The sequence below is a fragment of the Sitophilus oryzae genome, unplaced genomic scaffold (assembly GCF_002938485.1).
Source record: "Sitophilus oryzae breed Bouriz unplaced genomic scaffold, Soryzae_2.0 scaffold_111_pilon_pilon, whole genome shotgun sequence".
NCBI classification, from domain to species: domain Eukaryota; kingdom Metazoa; phylum Arthropoda; class Insecta; order Coleoptera; family Curculionidae; genus Sitophilus; species Sitophilus oryzae.
The window spans coordinates 5493055-5512847 of record NW_022145749.1 but is presented as its reverse complement, the minus strand read 5'-3'; the positions used below and the strand labels follow the sequence as shown (position 1 = coordinate 5512847).

General features: G+C 31.5%; 3 protein-coding genes across 11 annotated transcripts in view; 2 read left to right on the top strand and 1 right to left on the bottom strand.

Moving 5' to 3' along the window:
* LOC115884636 (cilia- and flagella-associated protein 251-like) overlaps window positions 1–11530 on the top strand; it is an 80971-nt gene extending 69441 nt beyond the window's left edge. The window contains exons 19-20 of one of the 2 annotated variants that reach the window (XM_030903294.1): window positions 10104–10192; window positions 11377–11530. In XM_030903294.1, the coding sequence (XP_030759154.1) occupies window positions 10104–10192; window positions 11377–11487 (200 nt within the window). In that variant the 3' untranslated portion in view covers window positions 11488–11530. The remainder of the gene's footprint in view (window positions 1–10103; window positions 10193–11376) is intronic. The other variant, XM_030903300.1, reaches the window with a different exon arrangement.
* Window position 11531: 1 nt separating this feature from the next.
* On the bottom strand, window positions 11532–13001 carry LOC115884648 (ADP-ribosylation factor-like protein 6-interacting protein 1). Its single transcript, XM_030903308.1, has 5 exons — window positions 12828–13001; window positions 12587–12751; window positions 12393–12507; window positions 12077–12333; window positions 11532–12019 (listed from the first exon to the last, which is right to left on the bottom strand). The coding sequence occupies exons 1-5, from the start codon at window positions 12837–12839 to the stop codon at window positions 11801–11803; spliced, it is 768 nt and encodes a 255-aa protein (XP_030759168.1). The 5' UTR covers window positions 12840–13001; the 3' UTR covers window positions 11532–11800.
* Window positions 13002–14572: 1571 nt separating this feature from the next.
* The window catches only part of LOC115884592 (zinc finger protein 131-like), a 47185-nt gene continuing 41964 nt past the window's right edge, over window positions 14573–19793 (top strand). For 2 of the 8 annotated variants that reach the window (XM_030903280.1, XM_030903273.1), the window contains exons 1-2: window positions 15936–16192; window positions 16313–16553. In XM_030903280.1, coding sequence (XP_030759140.1) covers window positions 16411–16553 — 143 coding nt within the window. In that variant the 5' untranslated portion in view covers window positions 15936–16192; window positions 16313–16410. The other 6 variants (XM_030903231.1, XM_030903240.1, XM_030903247.1 and 3 more) reach the window with 6 other exon arrangements.

Below are 19793 nucleotides of genomic sequence, written 5' to 3'. Positions count from 1 at the left end.
GCTACTATTTTGGCAAATAAATGCAATACGTCAACATCATTTTCCAAAAAAAGACAAAGAATAAAAAAAATTCATGATGAAATCCAGAATGATTACCTACATCAAAATTCTGATGATAATTGATAATTTGAAGATAAAAGATAATTTGAAGATATCAGTGTTTTATGGTACTTTAGACATTTCAACTGGTACTCTAGAGAATCATTTTGAAGACTTCCTTAATATGTGCCAAAAATTTAATTGTTTATTGGATATGGACCAATATGGATGGATATGGACGCCAATGATGACAATTTAAAATGTCTTATGGATTGTTATGGATTATTCTTTAGTTGATGAATATAAACATTTTTGCAGTTTATTAGAAGAAATTAATGCAATAACAACAAATTTGCACCTGACGAATATTTATTATTTTTAATTTCCAATGTCCTAGAGTTATATCCTATCTACATAAAGATGTGCATTACTGAAGATTTTTTACACTATAGCCACCAACAGTGCTGGTGCAGAAGGATCTTTCAATAGATTAGGAAGAATTAATAATTACCAGAGGATTATTTATCACTTCTCAGTATTGAAGCAAACACAGCCCTGGATCTAAATATAGACGAAATAATTGATTCTTTTAAATCGGTTAAAACAAGACGCTTGCATCTCTGAAATAACTGTTTTGTATACTAACTTTTTTAATAAACAAATTTATAATTAAAAAAAAATAAAAGTTTTCATGTAGTCTTATTATTTAAAAAAAGTTTGTAATTTATTTGATCCTTTATTGATCATTGCGCCCCTTAAGGTCTTCGCCCCCTCCGCCCTTTTATCCACGACACGCTACTGCGTTTCCCTTCCGTTCCATATCCTTTACTTTCATACATTTTTTTGGCGGACCGACTGAAGCGTATCGGAAACAGCGTTGTCAAGTTCTTACATTTGTACCAGTTATGTTAACATTTTGCGGATATTTATTTATTCTTTCACCTCTTAATTAAATCTGTTACCTTTTTCCAAAGATACAAATTTTTAAAATAAAACTTTCGTAATGATATAAATGTGATATAATGATAAAAAAACTTGTGAAGGTGGATACCACGTTGTCTTCTAGCAAGCCAATAGAACGTGGAGTACCACAAGGCTCAGTACTAGGCCCTATTTTGTTTCTTCTTTTTATTAACGACGTTGCTAACATAAACATCAGTGGTAAAATATGTCTTTTTGCGGATGACACTAGCTTCACTTGGAGCAACAAGGACATCACGGCACTACAAAGGATTATATCAAATGACTTAATCACCATTAAATCTTGGTGCGATTCGAACCTCCTCAACATTTCTAAAACTAAAGCTTTGTTGTATAAAAACTCGCTGCAGCCTTTTGTACTTAACAACACCACCATTGACGTCGTAAAATCTGTAAAATTTTTAGGGCTTGTTGTAGACAAGTCTCTGAAATGGGACATGCATATCGAAGCTTTGTCGAAAAAATTAAGCTCTGCCTGTTTTGCATTAAGATCTGTTTCTAAGGAGCTTAACTTCTTGTCAGTAGCTAGAACTGTTTATTACGCACTTTTTGAGTCGCGCCTCAGGTATGGCCTTCCATTCTGGAGTACGTGTTGTGCGACTCAATTTGACCGCATTTTCAAGCTCCAAAAGAGAGCTGTTCGATATTCACTGGGACTAAACAGCAGAACTCGTTGCCAGGACTTTTTTAAAAAATTAAAAATATTAACTCTTCCTTCCTTATTTATATTTGAATCCGTTTGCCTAATACGTAAGCATGTATCAGCTTCTCAAGAAAGGCCATCTCACACTTATGCACTCAGGTCCGCGGAGCAAGATCTTTATCTACCTACCCCACGCTCAGAGTTAGTTAAAAGTTCAATATTATACAACTCGAAAAAAATGCACAATTACCTTGAAATCAAATCCATAACATCATTTTCCTCATTTCGCAAAGCATTGAACTCTTATTTACTAGACAAAGCTTTCTACGCCGTAAATGACTTGTATTTTGATAATCGAATTTGATCTTGTAAACACTGGTCTAATGTTTGCTATTGCTATATTTACCAATGACATCGAAATAAATTTATTTAGAGATCATTGATATTTACATTACATGACATTGTAAACATTTATAAATGTTTATTTTAACACTAAGACTGACAATGTTATTTGTATAATGTTTTATATTCTCTTTTGTTTGTTTGTTTGTTTAGCTTGTTTGTTTAGTTTACCTTTGTCTACAAATTGTAAATTTTGACATTTTGTTTTTTTGACAATAAAGGCATTTATTTATTTTACTTATAAATTGTACAATAAAAAGTATGGAACTGATATGGAATGGATATGGAATGGAAACGGAAGGCATAGTGAGAATAACTAACCTAACAGCCCTGAAAGGGTACTTTCGATTAGGGTAGAGAATACTACTGGTGGTACTTCTTTTATCTTTTAGATACAGTAATTTCAACAAATGATATAAAAAGCAAGAACTTTTTTACATAAAACAGGTGCTCTTCATTTAGTTTGAAAAGGTAAACGGTTTTCAAGATATTTGCGTTTAAAGATTACGATGCATCGATTTCAGTATTAGTGACATGATCAAATGTAAAGAAATTTTAAATAAATTAATCTCCTCTGATTTCGCTAATGCTAAAATCGATGCAGCGGAACCTTTAAACGCAAATATATTTCACCTTTTCGAACTAAACGAAGAGTACCTCTTTCCTCTTTATTTATAAGAACATTATTGGTAAACCGTTTTTCTTGAAATTTGGTACTCTTACGCTTATTTTAAAAGCCAAAGCGAATGGCGATAGTGTACAATTCCGTAACAGCCCTGAAAGAGTACTTTTCATTAGGGTAGAGAGTCCTCTATTGGTAGTACTTAATTTATCCTTATAGATACAGTAATTTCAATAAATGAAAATTAAAACTAGGACATTTTATGTAAAAAAAGGTACTCTTCGTTTAGTTCGAAAAGGTGAAATATATATTTGATTTTAAAGGTTGCGCTGTATCGATTTTAGCATTATCTAAATCAGGAGATTAATTTATTTAAAATTTCTTTACATTTAATAATATAATAGCTCCCGTATATAGCGTTTAACGCCTTGGGAGTAACAAGGTACATCTTGCCATACTAGAGCACAAGGCTAGAGCCGTTCGGTATACAGTATACAAGGAAGGTAATGTGGCTAGCATTACGCTTCAACCACCTATTATTACCTCAGGATTGTGAATCCCAAATACTCATTTAAGGCTGAGTCGACCTAGGTACCCAAACTATTTTTATTTTTAATAAAAATAGTCGGCTGATGAAATGCCGGGTGTGGAATACACTACTTTACATTTTATCATTTCACTAATTAGGCCAGTCAATCTGGAGGTTGAGGTGGAAAAAATTAGTAACCAAACGATTTCAACGGGAATGTGTAGATAATAATCTCCTCTCTCTAAGGATTTAACCCCTCAAAAGTCCCATTCGGTCCCAGCGGGGGAAGTTTAAAAAAAACCGCCGCCATCTTGGATTTTATCTTTTTTTTTTCAAATATCTCCGTTTGCATAACTTTTTGCTAAAAAACTAAAGATATGTTTTTTGTAGAGAATTAAATTTAGAATATTTTATCTTCAATCATTTTTGCTCTAAAATAAATTAATAGTAATAGAGATAGAGGAATTTTTTACTATACGTTTTATAAATTTTCCAGTTTAATAAACCAATCAGATATAATTTTTGCGTTAACAGTATAGTGTTAATATAGATAAACCAAGTGTAAATTTAAGCATTAAAACAATTAAAAATAACATTCTCTACAAAAAACATATCTTTAATTTTTCGAAAAAAGTTATGCCAACCGAGATATTTGAAAAAAAACGAAAAAATCCAAGATGGCGGCGATTTTTTTCAAACTTCACCCACTGGGACCGAATAAGACTTTTGAGAGGTTAAATAGGAGATCATTATCTACATATTCCCGTTGAGATTGATTGGTTACTAATTTTTTCCACCTTTACATATAATACTCGGCTACGTTTACTGGCCTAAATACTGAAATCGATGCATCGTAATCTTTAAACGCAAATATCTTGAAAACCATTTACCTTTTCAAACTAAACGAAGAGCACATGTTTTACGTAAAAAAGTTCTTGCTTTTTATATCATTTGTTGAAATTACTGTATCTAAAGGATAAAAGAAGTACCACTAGTAGTATTCTCTACCCTAGGTCATGATCCTCACAAAGCCGTAGTAATTAACAGACTCATGTTAGGGCATTGTAGGTTGTAAATTTTTGCTTAAGGGCCAACCACCGCCTCTAGGTGTTAAATGTAGTAATCCTTTAACTGTCAAACATATCCTTAAGGAATAGAGTCAGTTAATTAACCTAAGAGAGGCCTGCAATCTTTCGTCAGACATGTCAGTTTTTTTTTCTACAAGTGAGCAACCTAAACTTTTTGATTTTCTGTAAAGATCGGGATATACAGGGTGTTTCAAAACAAATGCGAAAAACTTCAGGGGGTGATTCCTTGTTCAAAATAAAGGCTCCTTTGCTTCATAAACGTTGAGTCAAAAGTCAACCATTAGGGAGATATCGCGGTACAAAGATGGCGGAAAAATAATGTTCTTATTTTTTATCTTGAAAACGAAAAGAGATAAACTAATGAAATTTTATGGAAGCATTACTGTTATGAAAACACACTTTCTGGTAATTTTTTCACTTTTTTAAAATGAGTGGAAGGGGTTGAAATAAACTACCCCTATCATTCTTGTTAACGAAATTTAAAGAAAAATCTTATCAAACACATGCAAAAAAATAATTTGGATAGTTTAGTTTGTTTAGAAACTTTTTTATCTCTTGTATTTTTTATAAAACTCACCGATTTGAAATTAAAAAATAAATGTAAAGCATTACATCGGACTAAAAATATTTTTAGATTAAGAATCTAGTGATAATCATGATAATAATAATAATCTAGATAATAACGTATTGCAGTAGGGTAATGTCAAATAAAACAATATTAGAAACATCCTAAAAAGTGACAGCGGCCGACTAGATTTTTTTCTAAAAAAATTACAGCTGCCCACTAGATTCTTTATCTAAAAATGTTGTTTGTCCTGACATGTAATGCTTTACATTTTATTTTTTAATTTCAAATCGGTGAGTTTTATCAAAAAAACACAAGAGATAAAAAAGTTTCTAAATAAACTAAACTATCAAAATTAATTTTTGCATGTGTTTGATAAGACTCTTTAAGTAATAGAATGATGAAGTATTCAACCTCGATAAAAAGTGAAAAACATTAGTCTATCTCTTTTCGTTTTCAAGATAAAAAATAAAAACATTATTTTTCCGCCATCTTTGTACCGCGATATCTCCCTAATGGTTGACTTTTGACCCAACGTTTATAAAGCAAACTACCCTTTATTTTGAACAAGGAATCACCCCCTGAAGTTTTTCGCATTTGTTTTGAAACACCCTGTATATATCTAAAATATCTAAAAAGCTACATTTTGGTATAAAGCAACCAATTACTAATTAAATTGTACATATTTTTACGTTTTATTGTTTTATTCTATGTTGTTCTGTACCATTTACTTTATTTTTACAAAATCAATGTCTGTACTGTTAACATATACAATCTGTCTATAAACGTGTTGTTTAGTTTTTACTTTTTGTCAAATATACTACCGAACTAAAGTAGCAGATGATACGCCGCTAAATAGCCTTTGATGCTGATGCGGCTTGAAAGCTAAAATTTCTTCTTTCTTCTTTCTACCCTAGGACTGTTACGGAATTGTACACTATCGCCATTCGCTTTGGCATTAAAATGAGCGTAAGAGTACCAAATTTCAAGAAAAACGGTTTGCCAGTAATGTTCTTAAAAATAAACAAAATATATTATTTTTATTTAATCTTTCGAGGGCTGTAAATTCTTCGGGACGCATTTTAAGGCATATGTTCATAGGAACTATATTTGTTTTATTTTTATTTGTAAAATCACCCACCGAAGTTAGATACAGTATTTTTTGACACCCTGTATAGATATTCAGGGTGGTCCGAATTGTATTCGGGAAACTTCGGCAGCATATTCCGCAGATAAAAATGTGTAGAAAAGTTCGTATACATTTATATCACAAAATGCTTAATCTTGCTGGTCTATTTTAACTATTTATTTTACATAAAAACTTCGTTATTTCAAATGCAACACTACATTTTTTTTTCGATCGAAGCAAATTTAAATGCTCTTTCAAATTATATTAGGGTTTCCTATACCTATCTGGCTCAGCTTTTTAATAAAATGCGATTTTTGAATAAAAAGCGATAAAATTGTAATCAAGATGGCTGGTGTCGGCATGGCAATTTTCTAGTGACATATAGTAGCTGTTTTAAAATTGACATTAGTTTATGGACTTTATTTAAATTTATAACAGGTTATTTTTATTATGTACCTACAATAATATTAATAGGAAAGTATTTATTATTTTATCAAGAAAAATGAAGCAGTATCTGCTGGCGGAAGGAATGCCTATGTTACTAGCGATTTTATTTTGTGAGGACAATTGAGCGTCCGGATTGCACAACGACCTTAGCGCGTGGCCGCGGGCAGCCCAGTAGGCAAGCGAGACATCAACGCTTTGCTGCGCGCCGATTTAACAAAATAAATAATTTTAAAACTGCCGTCATTTTGTTAATAATTATCGTATCGTGCTGATTTTTGTATAGAAATACTCATGAGTCTTTAGCGCTTCCGACAAGCCTAAATAACTGGATTATTTTTTATATTTTCGATTTGTTTACATTGCCCGTGCATATTATAACATTGAGATAAAAATCTCTGTTATAAATTTTAAAACTCACAGATATGAATAGTATCATTTAATTAGTTATACATTTAGTTACAACATATTCAAAATTTAGGTCTATCGGTTTATGCTAGCAGTAATAACGAGTATAAATTAAAAAAATGGTCAATACAACGCTCGCCGTTTTTAGCGCACGTTCAGCTTTGGTTTTAGTTTTAGCGCTATTTTTACATACATAAAATAAATTATGAACCTTGATCAAATGACAAGAACATTATCATTGTCGATATCTCCTGGTTATAATGTAGTTCTTTTTTCAAAATATTGTATTGTTTTAGCTTAAAAAAAAGTTGAATTATGCGGCTTTTTTGCGAGAGCTACCGGCGCTGCGTTAATAAAGAGATGGCTATGTACGTCAATCGAAAGACAGTATTTGCGATAGACTTTTGTTTACACTGAGTATAGAAAATTTTTGCCACAGCTTGTTTACTACCAGTAGTATTTGTGCGTTTTTTAGATTATTTATTATTAAATAGAGGGAAATGCGGCCGAAAAGAAAGGTCAAAAGTTAGTAGAAATCTGGATAAATGGAAGTGCAATATTTCCAAAAAATCTCGTTACGAGGTAAAATTACAGTCTATTGTGGCTATTATTGACATACATATCCATCTCTTTATTAACGCAGCTCCGGTAGCTCTCGCAAAAAAGCAGCATAATTCAAGTTTTTTTAAGCTAAACCAATGCAATATTTAAAAAAAAAGAACTACATTATAACCAGGAGATATTGGCAATGATAATGTTCTTGTGATTTGATCAAAGTTCAGAATTTATTTTCTGTAAAAATAGCGCTAAAACTAAACCCAAAACTGAACGTGCGCTAAAAACGGCGAGCGTTGTACTGACCATTTTTTTATTTATACTCGTTATTACCGCTAGCATAAACCGATAGACCTAAATTTTCAATATGTTGTAACTAAATGTATAACTAATTAAATGATAGTATTCATAATTGTCAGTTTTAAAATTTATAACAGAGATTTTTATCTCAAAGTTATAATATACTCGGGCAAGGTAAACAAATCGAAAATATAAAATATAATCCAGTTATTTAGGCTTGTCGGAAGCGCTAAAGACTCATGAGTATTTCTATGCAAAAATCAGCACGATACGATAATTATTAACAAAATGACGGCAGTTTTAAAATTATTTATTTTGTTAAATCGGCCCGCAGCAAAGCGTTGATGTCTCGCTTGCCTACTGGGCTGCCGGCGGCCACGCGCTAAGGTCGTTGTGCAATCCGGACGCTCAATTATTGCTTGTTGGCCTGAAGGGTTTATGCTCAAAGATATTCAAATAGGAATCTTCCTGATAAGCGTTCCTTTGAAAAACTACTTTTTCCGATTTCGCAGAGCTGATGCAAAATCTATCAGGCAGAAACCTGTCGTTGGATGTGAAAAAAATGAATTTGCCTTAATTGGTTCTTTTATAGAAAATCCAATATACCTACAAATCATCGTAATATAAATCAAAGAACTACTTCTTTATTTCTCTTGACAAAATAATAAATGCTTACTTATTGAATTGTTGTAGGTAAATTAAATAAAATGTAAACTGTTATAAATTTAAATAAAGTCCATAAACTAATGTCGATTTTGAAAATAGCTACTAAGTATTACAAGAAAATTGCCATGGCGACACCAGTCATCTTGGTTACTGTTTTATTGAAAAATCGCTTTTTATTCAAAATCTGAGCCAGATAGGTATAGGAAACCCTAATATAGTTTGAAAAAGTATTTAAATCTGCTTCGACTTATTTAAAAAAATACATAGTGTTGCATTTGAAATAACGAAGTTTTTATGTAAAATAAATAGTTAAAATAGACCAGCAATTTTTGATACCCCTGTATATATTTAAGGAAGCAATCAATTTTTTTAGTAAAGTTTATTTCTCTGGCTTGAAAGTCAGCACCAGAATTAATTCTGAAAAGTAATGTACAAGGTATTGACAAATCTTTTTATTATAGCATGCATATTTAAATATCTTTAAATATCTAAAAAACCAAAGCTTTTAGACATATTAAACCCTTATAATAAATGCCTGATTTTATGTTCAAGGCTCCAAAAATTAAATAAAATACCGGGTGTTCCATAAAAAAATCTATAACTTTGGTATGGATCTTAGTTCTGACACACCCTGTATATTTCAAAATAATTTTAAATTATGCACATTGTCTCTCTACATATACCCATAAAATATTTTGTTCCTACATCTTTCCGTTTTCGTATAATCAACCGAGGCGAATGAGGTGCGCCACCCTGTAGATATTTGGATGAAAATTGGTGTTTTTTTACATATGAAATTTGATTTTGATGTCAATATGACTTCTATATATTTTTAACTGTTTTGAAGTTGAAAACTGAGTTCTGAGGGAAAAAAATATAGATTTCCGTCGTTTTTTACTTAAATAAGTCTCTTGGTAAAAATCCCTACGAGCAACCCTTCTCAAGATGGAAATTATATCAATACATGTCATTATTGACAAAAAATAAACATGTTGACTAGACAGTTACTTGACTGAAATTATAAATTTGGGAACTTATTTTTTTTTTAATTAATCATAAATGTTTCTAGAAAAATGATGATAAAACAGTTTCTGTTGAAACTTTGCCACAAAAAACTCTAGATTTATTATTTCAATCTACTAAGTATATCGAGTAAACATGTTTAATTTTTGTCAATAATGACTAATACGATATGGTCGAAAAAAACGGCGTCCAGTTGGCTCGATAGCCAAACCAAACCAAACCACACCTTTTTTTTTTCGATCGTACGGTATATTGATTATTTCGATTCCAAATATCTTGAAAACCATTACTTGTAGCCCTTTTTATTAAGATAACTTTTTTTTCTAAAAAACGGCGCAAATGTATATTTTTTCACTTAGTGTTTAATACAGGTACGCACGAAAAATTGTTACTCTTCAAAACAGTTCAAAAACTTGTGTAGGTGGCGCCCCTTAAAAGTAGAAATAGTAGAAATCATATTGACATCGGCATAAAATTTCTCATGTCAAAAAGCACTCGAACACCAATTTTTATCCAAATATCGACCTTAGTTCAGAAATTATTTGAAAAAAATCAAAATAAAAATGAATTAAATTTCACACCCTGTATCGAATCTCTTTAAGACATACATTTACAGGATTTTTTTTTATCTACAGAATATGCTAACCAATTCTTTTCGAATATAATTCGGATCACCCTGTGTGTCTTTTCTAAAGTTGTCTTTTTTTAGGTGAACCCATCCCTCATTTACACAAATATCTTACTACGTTATTAAGAGCAACCACCGCTTCTACCACTGACTTCAATTTCTTACCCCAGGTAACTCGATGTAAAGGTACGGCCATAGTGCACCGGCTTTTCACCTTCTGGTGGCCGGCTTATTTCGCGGCAGGTCTTTATCGCTTTGTGAATCTGCGCCGATAATAGACGGAGAGCCAGCAAAGAAAAAAGTCTCCAAATTAGTAGTTATGTACAGGGTGTCCCACTAAGAATAGCTCTCGGCTGTATCTCGGAAAGTATTAGCCGTAGGGCATACGAAAAAAAATATTTAATGACTAAAATGGCTATGGGAAATTGCTGGAAATTATTTTCAAGTTTGTAAAACAGCCGCTAGAGGGCGCAACTGCTATGGAAAATAAGAAAATAGAATTTTTACGGAATTTTGCCTAGATAATGGGTACTATAAATAATAGCTTCATAATCTTCAGTAAATTTTGGATTTTTTTTTGTTAGAATCATTTTCCCCTATCTGCTAAATCCCTTATCTGCCCTATCCCCTATCTGCTAAATAAAGTGGTGGGGAAAGGTTAGATCTGTCTTTATTTAAATGTGAATAACTCCGGACTGGATGACCAGAATCCAACAAACGAGGGCTCGTTTAAAAAAGCGTTTCCTACTCTATATTATACCATAAAAATAATACTAATAAAGTTTTAAACGTAGACGCTAGGGGGCGCTTTCTTACAATTTAACAAACATAGCGCGTATTTTTCAAAAAAATTAAATTCAATAGTATATGTAATTTTAGCTGATAGTAAAGAGTAGTACAGATTAAAAAGTCAGCGAAAACTGCATCTTGATATCTTCTTTCAAACCGAAGATATTAGCAAAATTATAATAAATTTATTTTAATGTTATTAATTATGATTAATAAAATTGCGTTTATCTCATCAAGGGGGCCGAATTCGACAAAATATCAAGAGATAACTTTTAATTAACAGTAAACGGTCTACATCATTTTATCAAAAGGAAGTCAGTGGCGCACGTGTTTTTTTGAAAAATATTCCAGTGACAACCCATATGCACGTCCCTGAAGAACTTATCAACACTTTTTTAGCATTAAAATATGTAACACTTATAGTAACTTCTACCCTCAAAATTTCACGCGTATACGTTCCTCTATTTTTCACCGCAAGTCTGCCGCGATAAAGCTAGAAGCCGGTGCACTATGGACGTACCTTAAAACTATTAAAAGTAATATTGCTTTTTTAATTCTGCACTAGAAAATTAATGCAGACTTCTTTGTCAGTGAAGTCTTGGGTATTGACTGTGATCAACACCAGAAAGAAACAACTGAAAGTGAATATGAGGAGGATTTCAAAGATGGATATTAGCATATTAAAATTATATCAATAAAGTTTATTAATAAAAATCATTCTGTTATAAAATCTCTTTTATTCACACACTGGTACAAAACTACTTAAAATACTATAATTATCAGTCTAACCATAAATATCACCTCATAATTTGTATTAGAACAAACAACATAATTAAAGAACTACACATATTACATCAGTAATTTTCTATATAATATGAACGGTAGAATAAAAATGGACTAAAGAAACAGAAAAAATATAAATAAATAGTATTAATGCTTTAAAATCAAACATAAAACTTATACAATCTTTCTTAGAAGCTCAATACGCATCACTGAATCTTCTTTTGAACCACTTTCGATTTTGCATTTTCAACTAAGTCATTAAATAATTTTGTAAAAGTGTCAGTAAATCTTACAAGCATTCCATGATGTAACATTCCAGGCAACATAATAAGAAATGTTATGAAAAGGAAAGTTAAAAACAAATTATCAATTGTCCCGCCAAGCCATGTCAAAAAGCACAATACAAAAATTGTAACGCTGAAATACTAAAATAAACGAATTAATAGTAATCTGCTTAAAGTTCAGTAAAATTCCGTTCATACCACTTTGGGATTAGTAACTCTCATTCTGCTATAAGAAGATATAAGTAACTCTGTCTTGGTTTTATATAAAACAATATTTGTACAAATTTCCTCATATTGTTTTTGCTTCTCTGGAGACCAAGTATCTGATTTAAAAATAGCAGACAAAACTGTAGGTAATAAATAATCAGAAACTGTAGCTATAAGACCAATTAATGACACAACAGTTAAGACATTTGGATTAGAAATCCATAGTAGTGTAAAAAGGAAACTTGTGCCTGTAATATATGCAATGATAAAAAAATATATACATAAATAGATATAACAATAAACATACCTGCCAGAAGAGCTGTTGAATGCCACTGCTTTTCCCATAAAAGAATACTATTAATTTGTAAGATAACTTCCCGCCATGGCTCCATGGAAAGCCGAAGCTTTCTAATTTGTGTATCCTGTGAAATAAATATATAAAAATATAAAATAATTAGACATATAATAGAAATTGAGATAAAAATAAATAACAAAATATACCATTGAAGGGGGGAAAGATATTTTGTATTCAGTAGAAATTGAATGATTGGACATAATGGACATAGGACGGGATATGTGCGAATCATTAGGAAATATTTTCACAAAGGGTTCGGGATCTCCAGCATTAGGATCTAAATTCCTAGATTGGTATAAACCATAATCGCCCTTAAAATAAGTTACATAAAGATTAACCTGATCAACATTCTAACCTTCACCAAAGAAAACTATTCAAAAAACTTACGTTCTCAGACATTACGAAAACAATAGTTTATATACTCTAAACTTTACAGTATCAAATATAATTGATTAGAAAATTTAGTCTTCACTATTTTAAAGATTTTCAGTGCGATTTAAATATCAAAATGACGTTTTACATTTTTTAACGCTATCCCCACTCTTTTGTCTTTGTTTTGTAAACTAAGACATTTCGATTATATCCCTAGTCCATTTCGTTTGGACAACCGGTAAATAGTTGTTGCTTGGTAGAATCTTGAATCATATATAAAAATTCTTATTTTCTGTGGTTGATAAAGGGGAAAAATAAATTAAAATCAGTTATAAAATTAAGAATATTACAATGTTTTGGGTAGAAATTCGACTTTGCTAAAAACCTATGTGAACATTTATCTACTTTACTACTAAATCTAAAAATTGTTGGCGATGGTGTGACGCAGCTACCTACCTCTATATCTCTGGGATGACTATTCTGTTAGGCCCGTATCTTTGAATAAGAAGACTAAGGAAGGAGCATATCAAAAATCTTAGGTACACCGCGATGGGCCTCAAATATGGCCGACTTAAATTCCGGTTTATCAGTGTCGTTCTAATTTTATTTAAAAAATATAAAACTATGATGTAGGGTAGACGTGGGGTAGACTCAATAATTTTTTGTTTTATTTTACGTTGTGAATAAATGTTGGTAGTTGGTAGTTACTAAAATTGTTATAAAAATATATAATTCTAATAAAAATAGATAAGTTATAATAAGTATTTATTAACACAAACATCCGATACGCTACTGAAGCAGGTAAGTCAAATTAACGTATCTAAATTCTTTGACATCTAATCTTTGACAAGTAATAAATAAAAGCTAAAATGCAAGAAAAATATATAATTTAGTTAATTTAAGTGAATTTCATAAATGATCGGTTTACTACACGTATGTATATTATATAGTCACTTACTAGCGAAAAGTTGTTCCATTATTTCACTCAATTTTTTGCCGAGATCTACCGCACGCTACACAACCAACTATTTTAGAGTCTTTTTCGATAAATCGCGATAGTGTCACTGTTAATTTAAGTTCCGCCACAATTTCCATCTAGATTTACTACCTTTATACAACTATCAGTAGTAGAATAAATAATAAATAACATAAAATAAGCTCCGTAAAGACTGACAAATCCACAAAATTTCAAATCAAATTCAAATGTGTCAAATGAATGGTCAAACAGAACTGTCAAGGATCCCCACCCTAGAGAGCTTTTATGGTGGCTTTTCCGCCCACCATGCATAAATACATGGATAGCATTATGCTCTGTGATTATGCTCCTTCCTTAAGCCCCGTTCTCAGAACAACGTCGTGTCGACAGCGACACTGATTGACACTTCAAACGACCAATGGGAGCTGTACTAAATTTAAAATTGACAGCTGTTTGAATTTTGTACAAATCTGATTGGTTCTTTTGTCGTGTCGCTGGCGACAGTCGCAGTTCTGAGAACGGGGCTTTAGTATTCTTATTCAGCCCACCACGCGCGTTTTTGAAATTGTTGTGTCGCGATGTTGCCGGTTCTCAGATAATGTACTAATATCTAATTAATTAGATAATTTTTTTGGCACCTTCTATATCTCAGTGGTATCTTGTTCAACATCAGAGACAACCGTTGGGCCGGTTGGGCGCCGATTTTCGTATGTACTTAAGAGTACAATTGAAGAATTCAGTACAATAAGATTTACTGAACAAAGAGGGAAGGGCAAGTATTTTCCCAAGCGCACAAAATAAAGCGACAGAGTGGATGTGTGTTGTCGTGTTGTGTAATAAATAAATATTAATAATTACTTTCTAAAAAGAAGTCCTAGAAAAAGGTCTATAATTCAATTTATGGACCTTGATAAAGTACTCACTTCTACTCAGGTGCTCAGCAGTGGGATTCTGTAAGTTCCGCAGCAAGAAATCTCCTGTCTAGTCTATGTTGTTTGTATACGATTAAATGAGTTATTAGACAGGAAATATGGGTATACCGAAATATGTTTAGAGAACATTGAATAAAGGATAAATTTTATTCTTTATTCATTATTACAGAATCAAGCCCCAGATATATTAAGGAATTTCAGTTGCTGCTTGGGTTGGAGGATAAAAACAAAATTTCAGTATATTTCTCCTAGCGCATTCGGCGAATTCTAGCAGATTAAAATTAACGAATCTGGCGGCACACAATCTAGCGGATAGCGGACAGATAGCGGATAGCAGATATCGGACTTCGAATTGTCGATATGTCGACTTCGAGAGTTGGGAACAATGGAAACCTGGCTTTTGGCGCTGCTGTATCCATGTACTGTATCTTGGCTGTATCATGGGCTGTATCCGTTGTATCCTTGTTTGTTGTATCTACACAAAAAACAAGTTTAAGAGATTTTTGTGTATTCTTTTAGGATTGATTGAATATTTCTATTTGAATGTATGTATCCTGGTAATAATTAGAACATATATTTATATCAAGGGGGAAAATCAGTTATTAACAAGTTATTAACCATGTATATTCTGTGTTACTAACTTGAAATACCGTATATGATCCTTTGGTATGATCGAATAAAGGATCGAATAGAAACGGCGTCAGCGATGGCTATGAAATGAAGATCGCTGTCATTTTATATGTAAAATTATATGGGGAATGTCAACGATGTTCATTTCCAAGCCAATTTGTCTGGACGCCGTTTTTTTCGATCATACGCAGGGTTCGGAAGTAGTTAATTAAGACGTAATTTACCTGATTAACTACGTGTAGTTTATCCTCAAAAACTACCTTTTTTTCCGTTCATTAACTACATGAAAACTACGTTAATAAACTATGTATTGATATTATGAATAATTTTCCTTTGTATGAGGTGTAATAGAGATAATATGATGTAAATATTATATTTAAAGCCATACTTCTTCTGTTTTCTTAAATACATTATATGTTTTTAAAGCTTCAACTTGTTATAAACTCACCTCAAACCTTTGCTATTTGAAATTTACATACATAGGTTACATAAACTACACCCTCTTACATAAACTACATTAACTACATGTAATGTAGTTTATGTAGTTTTTAAAAGTAACATGTAGTTTTCCGAACCCTGAATCATACGGTATATGAAAAACAATAATTTTACATAACCTTACTTTTATCATTGAAATTAACGTTCTTTTAGCAGTTTTTGTTAAATAAAAACGTATTTTAGTATAAATTTTATCGGTTTTGTTTCATATAACGATGGTAAAGTGCTGGGCACCAGGATGTAAGCCACAAATGTAACCATTACAATGTTAAAGAGAGTTGTAAATTTTATAGATTTCCTAAAAAGGATACCAAAACAAGGAAAAATTGGATAAAACTCACAAGGTAGGATATTCCTGCAAAAAGTTAAAATTAACTAAATAAACTTAAATAAATACTGAGCTTGTTTAACCTTAATCTACTTCTATAATATTTATTATTTTATGTTTCTATATATAATTTTAGGGCTATAGAACCAGGACCTGGAGCATATTTATGTACCTACTTGCCATTTTGTGGATGGAAAGAAAGTAAATGGCCCTACAATCTCTGCTACAATATTAATGCATAACGAAGAGAAACAGTCTAAATTTTTAATCCCAGAAAAGAAAAAAAGACAAAAGATAAATGTTACTGTAAAACCAATGGATAATTCCAAGCAAGATTTAACTTCACAAATTGCTTCTGGAACGAGTGATAATTCAAGGTAGTACAAGAAAATATAATATGTAAAATATAACATTACATATTACAGTAAAATCTAATAATTATCCAGAGTCTTGGCTATTTGAGTTAAGCTTTGTCCAAGATTCCCGCGAGCGGCGGACGGCCGAACCAAAAATGAATATTTTGGATTTTTTAAAATTATTTTTTTCATAATGTACAGGTACATGTAATGTTTAAATTATGCAAGTACAACCCAGCGATTGCGACGCGATTGCCAGAATGTAAAGGATTGTATTTTGATTGCATAATAATTGTAAATGATTTTGAATGATTGCATGCGATTGCACATAATTGCGGGTGAGTGTGAAGGATTTTTGGTACGTACTAAAGTTTCCGTTTTTGTTAGTGTACCGGGTGCGTCTCAAAAGTGGCTCACCCCTATAACTTCCCTAATTTTTTAGTTAAAAAAACGAGATTTGGTATATTAGTATATGACATAAATTAGGATTGATTGACGTATTCAATTGATTTCGGTCACTTCCTGTTTCACCGGAAATGGCTACAACTTTTGATTTTTAAATGGCACCCTCGGTATTTTTTTTTACTTTATTCGATAGAAAATAACACTTGCGGTTCGTAACGAAAATTTGACTTGAAATACCAAGTGTATGGTATCAAACTATTCATAAAAAAAAATCTTTTTCCAAATATGCTAATGAGCCACCCTTGTTCCATTTGAAAAAATTGAGATATGATTAAAAATACGATTTGAGCATTTTCTAACTGGCCATGACAAGACACTAAAAACATTAGACGATCAAATCTATTTTTCCAAGGCTCCTTGATTAAGAATTAGTGTTTTTAACATAGCCATAGTACTCTACATTGAATTGTAAAATACGATTTTTTATTAGGCGAGAGTGTCAAAAGTTGATATATGATATGTCATTCTATTCAGAATGTCCTTTTCTATCGAATAAAGTAAAAAAAATACCGAGGGTGCCATTTAAAAATCAAAAGTTGTAGTCATTTCCGGTGAAACAGGAAGTGTCAAAAAACAATTGAATACGTCAATCAGTCCTAATTTATGTCATATACTAACATACCAAATCTCGTTTTTTTATCTGAAAAAATAAAGAAGTTATAAGGGTGATGGCTCACCCTTATAACTTCTTTATTTTTTCGCACCCGGTATACTGATATAATTTAAGCAAAAACAAATTTTAATCTTGTTAGTATTTAATATCATCTGTTAATATAGGTAGTTATCTGACATAACACAGAAATACAAATTATCAAATAGTTGTAAATGTTTATATAATATATGATTTAAAACATTGTATGGACATATAAAAAGTGTATAATTAAAAGATGAATTTAAATGGTTCCATTCTTTTTTAAGATCTTAAATCTATTTTCAATATTTATCTTATCTTGCCTGTAATATGAAATGGACCTTGCAGATTAATAGGACCATAGAAAATATATTTCTTTCCAATTATTTGTACATCCTCTTTTTGCCATACATAATCATCAAGGTCTCTTTTGAGAAACTTCATTTTATACAAATCAACACCTAATGTCTCTATGATCCTACCAATATGCTATGTATCATATGTGGCTGCATCTGTTCTATCTGTTATACCTATCTGTTCCTGCAAATGTTTCAAAATTGTTAAAATCGTCATTTTTAAATTACGCCAACGAAATATAATTATCAAAACCATATAAACCTAACATACAGATTAAGTATATTTATCGTGCGAAAGAAGTTTTATTGTCCAAAACTTAATTGTATGAAAAAGATTGTTTGGTGAATCAAAACAGATTGATTAATTATAAAAAAAAATGATTGATACCTAGACCAAGCAAATTCACATTTTCAATATGATTTCCTCGAAAATGTTCTGTGACGTAATTTATATCTGTTAATATTTCATATAAAAATTAGTATACAGACGATTTTACTTACCTTTAAAGCCGGGGTCAGATGGCTCGTGTACTTGGCAAACATTCGTTATTGGTTTACGGGGTCCGGCGATAGTGCCTCGGGCATCTACATACCGGGTGCGTCTTAAAAGTGGCACACCCTTATAATTTTTTTTATTTTTCAGAGAAAAAAACGAGATCTGGTATTTTAGTATATGACATAAATTAGGATTGATTGACGTATTGAGTTATTTTCGGTCACTTCCTGTTTCACCGGAAAAAAACAACTTTTAAGTTTACTTATTTTTTTTTACTTTATTTGATAGAAAATGACACTCTGAATATAAGGCATATCATATGTCAACTTTTGATGTTTTTGCTTAAAAAATCGTATTTTAAATTTCAATCTAGAGTCAACACTAATTTTTAATCAAGAAACCTTGGAAAAATAGATTTGATCTTCTAATGTTTTTCGTGTCCTGTCTTGGCCGGTTAAAAAATGCCCAAATCGTATCTTTAATCATATCTGAATTTTTTCAAATGGAACGAGGGTGGTTCATTAGCATATTTGGAAACAGCAGAATAACTTGGTACCACACCCTTGCATGGTATTTCGAGTCAAATTATCGTTGTGAACCGCATGTTACAATTTCAAATAAACCATATCGACGGTGGAAAGGAGAAATGGCTAATACGCCACTTTTGTGGAAATTGAGTTATCGAAATCAGCAAATTTTTCTGCGTCGATCTACTTAGGTTTCATCCTAATAATCCTATGGTTTGGCGCATTAAACTTTTTAAATTTTGAATAAATTATGAGAAACATAATGCCTTAAGCGACAGAGTTTCAAAATAAAACAGACAAACAGGTCTTCTGTAAAGTTACGAAAGTGGCGTATTAGCAGTTTCTCCTTTCAACCGTCGATATGCGAAAATGTCAAAAAGTTGACATATGATAAGTCATTCTATTCAGAGTGTCATTTTCTATAAGTAAAAAAATACCGAGGGTGCTATTTAAAAATCAAACCCCTCATCATTTCCAAACCAACTGGACGCCGTTTTTTTTTCGATCATACGGTATTATGTCTTCTATTTATTTTTTTCTAAATCTAAATGAAGGTATATTCTAATCAATACTTATTAGCATTGGTAAAGAATAGAAACTATCTTTATGAATACATGACGATGATTGTTATTTTAGTAATAACAGAATAATACAATGACTTAACTATCTTAAATTAGCTTTAATTATTATTAAGTATTACCTCTTTTATCTCTGTGTTACTAAAATTAATTACGTATAAGAGTTGTGTGATAAATCCTCTTACTCTGGTCTTCTCCAAGATATCTC